We start from the raw sequence: 3,164 nt of genomic DNA, 5'->3' as shown, positions 1-3,164 counted from the left end.
AGCCGTCAGCCCTGGAAGGGCTGGGAAGCAGTGTGGGGCTAACAGGGCTGAGTGTGTGGAGGGGCTCTGGCCTGTGCAGTGCTGGCTGGGAGTCCAGAGTGCTTGGAAGCAAGGTTAGACAGGGGTGCTGGGAGCCCTGGTGGCACAGTGGTTATGCCCTGGGCTGATAACTGCAAAGTCAGCAGTCTGAAAGAGCCAGCCGCTCCACGGGAGAGAGACTGGACTTTCAACTCCCAGTGGTTATGCACTGGGCTGCCATCAGCATGGTAGGCAGTTCTAAACCACCAGCCGCTCCGAGGGAGAAAGACGGGGCTTTCTGCTCCAGTAAACAATTACAGCCTCACAGACTCACGGGGGCAGTTCCACCCTGTCCTAAAGGGTCTCTATGAGTCGACATCCTCTCGATGACAGTGAGATTGGTTTTCGGAGTTCAAGAGTTACAGTCTTGGAAGCCCACAGAGGAATTCGACCCTCTCCCACAGGGCTGCTGGGAGTCGGAATAGGTGCAAGGGCAGGACTGGGAGTTAGGGTTAGGCACAGAGCCGTGGAAACACGCCCCTGCGCCGTGAGTGCCCCGCTCAGGAGCAGGGGCTCAGCCTCAGCTCACTGCTGCCACCTTGTGGCAGCATGCAAGACAAGTCTGTCTAACCACCTCCACCTCCCTCCCATGTGGCATCTTCCTCATCTCTGTAAACACCCCCCCACCCCCCACCCCCGATTCCAAGTGACCTCTGACCTAAGACACAGCCTGCCTCAACCTTCAGCCCTGGCCATTGCTCAGCAGTCATTCCACCCCATGGGGCTTAGCGGAGGGCAGTAGGGGATCAGGTTCTAGACAGAGAGGGCCCAGAATGAGGGTGGCAGCACAGGCCCATAGGGAGCAGGGCCATTGAAGACATGCGCCCCTTGCCGGCCAGGGAGGAATAACCCAGCCTGCCCCATGTTTTTCTAGAGAGCCTGAAAAATCCATTAAATGAGGGCTTTTATGAAAATTACAGGACTTTTGAAATTCTAACAAGCTAGTCAGCAACAACTTTCACTGGGGCAAAGTCCACCTGGTACTTATCTCCCCTCCCGGGGCAGCAGACACCCCGAGATTCTGAGCTGACAGCCCGCTGGTTATCCAGAACAGCCTATCCCCAAGGTGCCCGCCTGAAGCAGAAAGCTAGTACGTGGCCCACAGGACCCTGGAGTCCTGGGTGTCCACTCAAAGTGGCCCCCACAACTGCTAACCGCTTTGAACACTGCCCCTCCCACCAAACATGCCAGAACCAAGGGGGCTGGACTGGGCTGGGGGGTGGCGGGGCCATCTCCATTCAGGGGCCACCTGAACCTCTACTTCTGGAAAGTGAAGAAGTGACTGAGAGCCGCAGACAGGGGCAGGAGCTGCAGCGATCCCCGAGGAGGGGCGGGGCGGGGCTAAGGGCCGGTGGGGCTCACCTGGCGGTAGGTGCAGATGATGATCTCCCGAAGGTGGTAGTGCATGGGTGTCATGGTCTCACTGACCGTGTCCAGTGCCACGTCCACCTCCTTCTTCACACAGTGCCCATCTGGCAGCAGCTGCACCACCTTCAAAACCACCTAGGGCCCGGGTTGGGGGGGATGATCAGTCAGAAAGCCAGCAGGGGCAGGGGGACGGGGGAGGACAGTGTGACCGGCCCAGGGCACACAGGGCCTGGAGGGCCAGCCCTGACCAGCATCCTGCCTGTTCCCCAGTCTGACAGCTTGGGGTTGTGTGTGGGGGGTGTGGTCCTGGGCAACCCGAGGGCAGGCTCACGGGTGTCCTGCTTCGTGCAAGAAAATCTATGTGGACTCAAATCTAGGAACATCGGCGTCCCAGACGAGGGATGTGGGAGGGCGGGGGATAGTCCAGCTCGGCCCCCCAGGGGGACACCCTCTCTATGGAGTTCTCCGTGGACATGCTCACTGATACCAGCACTCCCTCCCCTCGGGCACTCAGCCTGTGAAGGTCAGGCTCTTGTCCCCCAGCCCCTCCAGCAGAGGCCCTTCCTCAGCCACTAATCTGGTGGCTGCCTCTTGTCAGTAGCTGCGGCAGCCCAACTGGCAGTCCACCTGCTCCCGGCCCCTGCGGGTGGCAAACAGGTCTTACTTCAGCCAAAGCGCAAAAAGCCATCTCTTCGCAGCCCCGTATGGGAAGTACTACCTGAGCCCAGGTCCCTGAGGCCTGCACAGCCTGACCTCTGATCATAACCCCCTAAAACGACATAACTGAGCCCCTCATCCCGACGAACCCCACAGGGGGCACTCACCTCAAACTCGCCCTTGGTGAACTTGGCGTCCGGCACACTCACGAGCTCCTCCTCACCCATCTCGGGAAAGCCCTGTGGGAGACAGCAGCTGGCACGGGGTCTCCCACCCTGGCCTCAGCCCTCCCCTGCCACCTGGAGCCCCTGGCTGGGGGTCTGCCAGCCCCAAATGCTTCTGCCCAGAGATGAGGGGAGGCCCCAGGGCTGCACCAAGCACCCTGCTGCTACAGCCACTGTTCCGGGGGGCTGGGCTGCCCCTGCCTGGTGGCCCCCCACCCGACTCACGGCCACCATACCCGGGTGTGCCAGAAGGCCAGCACGGCCAGCACCATGGCAGTCGTGGTCCGGCCCTGGCCGCTGAGGCAGCTGAACACGAAGCCGGAGCCCGGGTCCTCGGCGAGGGCAGCCCGAAGCACCTGGAGCAGCCGGTCAAAGTCCTGGGGGAGGAGCCCAGGGCTGGGTGAGGGGCTGCACTGCAGACACGGCCAGCCCAGCCACCCACCCAAACCAAACGGCAGCACCAGCAGCTGCCCGAGTGCCTTCCCCGGAGGGGCCCCTGCTGGCCGCAGCACCGTGTACACCCAGCTGCACATGCCACCACAAGCCTGAGACACTGCCTCCCTGAGCCAGGTGCCAGGGGCCAGGTGGGGCACACACACTGGCACAGCTGAGAGCCCCCCCCTGCCCACCCACCCACAATCAAGCAGGTCAGCAGCAGTGCACCCCACTGGGGGGCTGCACCAGGACCCAGTACAGAGCTGTAGGCACGGCCCTGTACCCACAGCCTCAGCTGCCTCCCGCAGCCGCCCACTTCATACAACCAACCCCAGGTCCCACCCAACCTCAGGGCTCTCTGCAATCACTGTGCCAAGGAGCTACGAAGGCAAACGGCCTCCA

General features: G+C 62.0%; 1 protein-coding gene across 1 annotated transcript in view; it reads right to left on the bottom strand.

The window, feature by feature from the left end:
* PALD1 (phosphatase domain containing paladin 1) overlaps positions 1-3,164 on the bottom strand; it is an 88,146-nt gene that overhangs the window by 24,481 nt on the left and 60,501 nt on the right. The window contains exons 16-18 of the mRNA XM_045291685.1: positions 2,564-2,704; positions 2,271-2,342; positions 1,441-1,581 (exon numbers count right to left, since the gene is read on the bottom strand). Of these exons, the coding sequence (XP_045147620.1) occupies positions 1,441-1,581; positions 2,271-2,342; positions 2,564-2,704 (354 nt within the window). The remainder of the gene's footprint in view (positions 1-1,440; positions 1,582-2,270; positions 2,343-2,563; positions 2,705-3,164) is intronic.

Source organism: Echinops telfairi, unplaced genomic scaffold (assembly GCF_000313985.2).
Source record: "Echinops telfairi isolate 266 unplaced genomic scaffold, ASM31398v2 ScPeMD7_70;HRSCAF=299, whole genome shotgun sequence".
Taxonomy (NCBI): Eukaryota; Metazoa; Chordata; class Mammalia; order Afrosoricida; family Tenrecidae; genus Echinops; species Echinops telfairi.
Note: the sequence above shows the minus strand (reverse complement) of the source record. Positions and strands in the feature narration are given on the sequence as shown.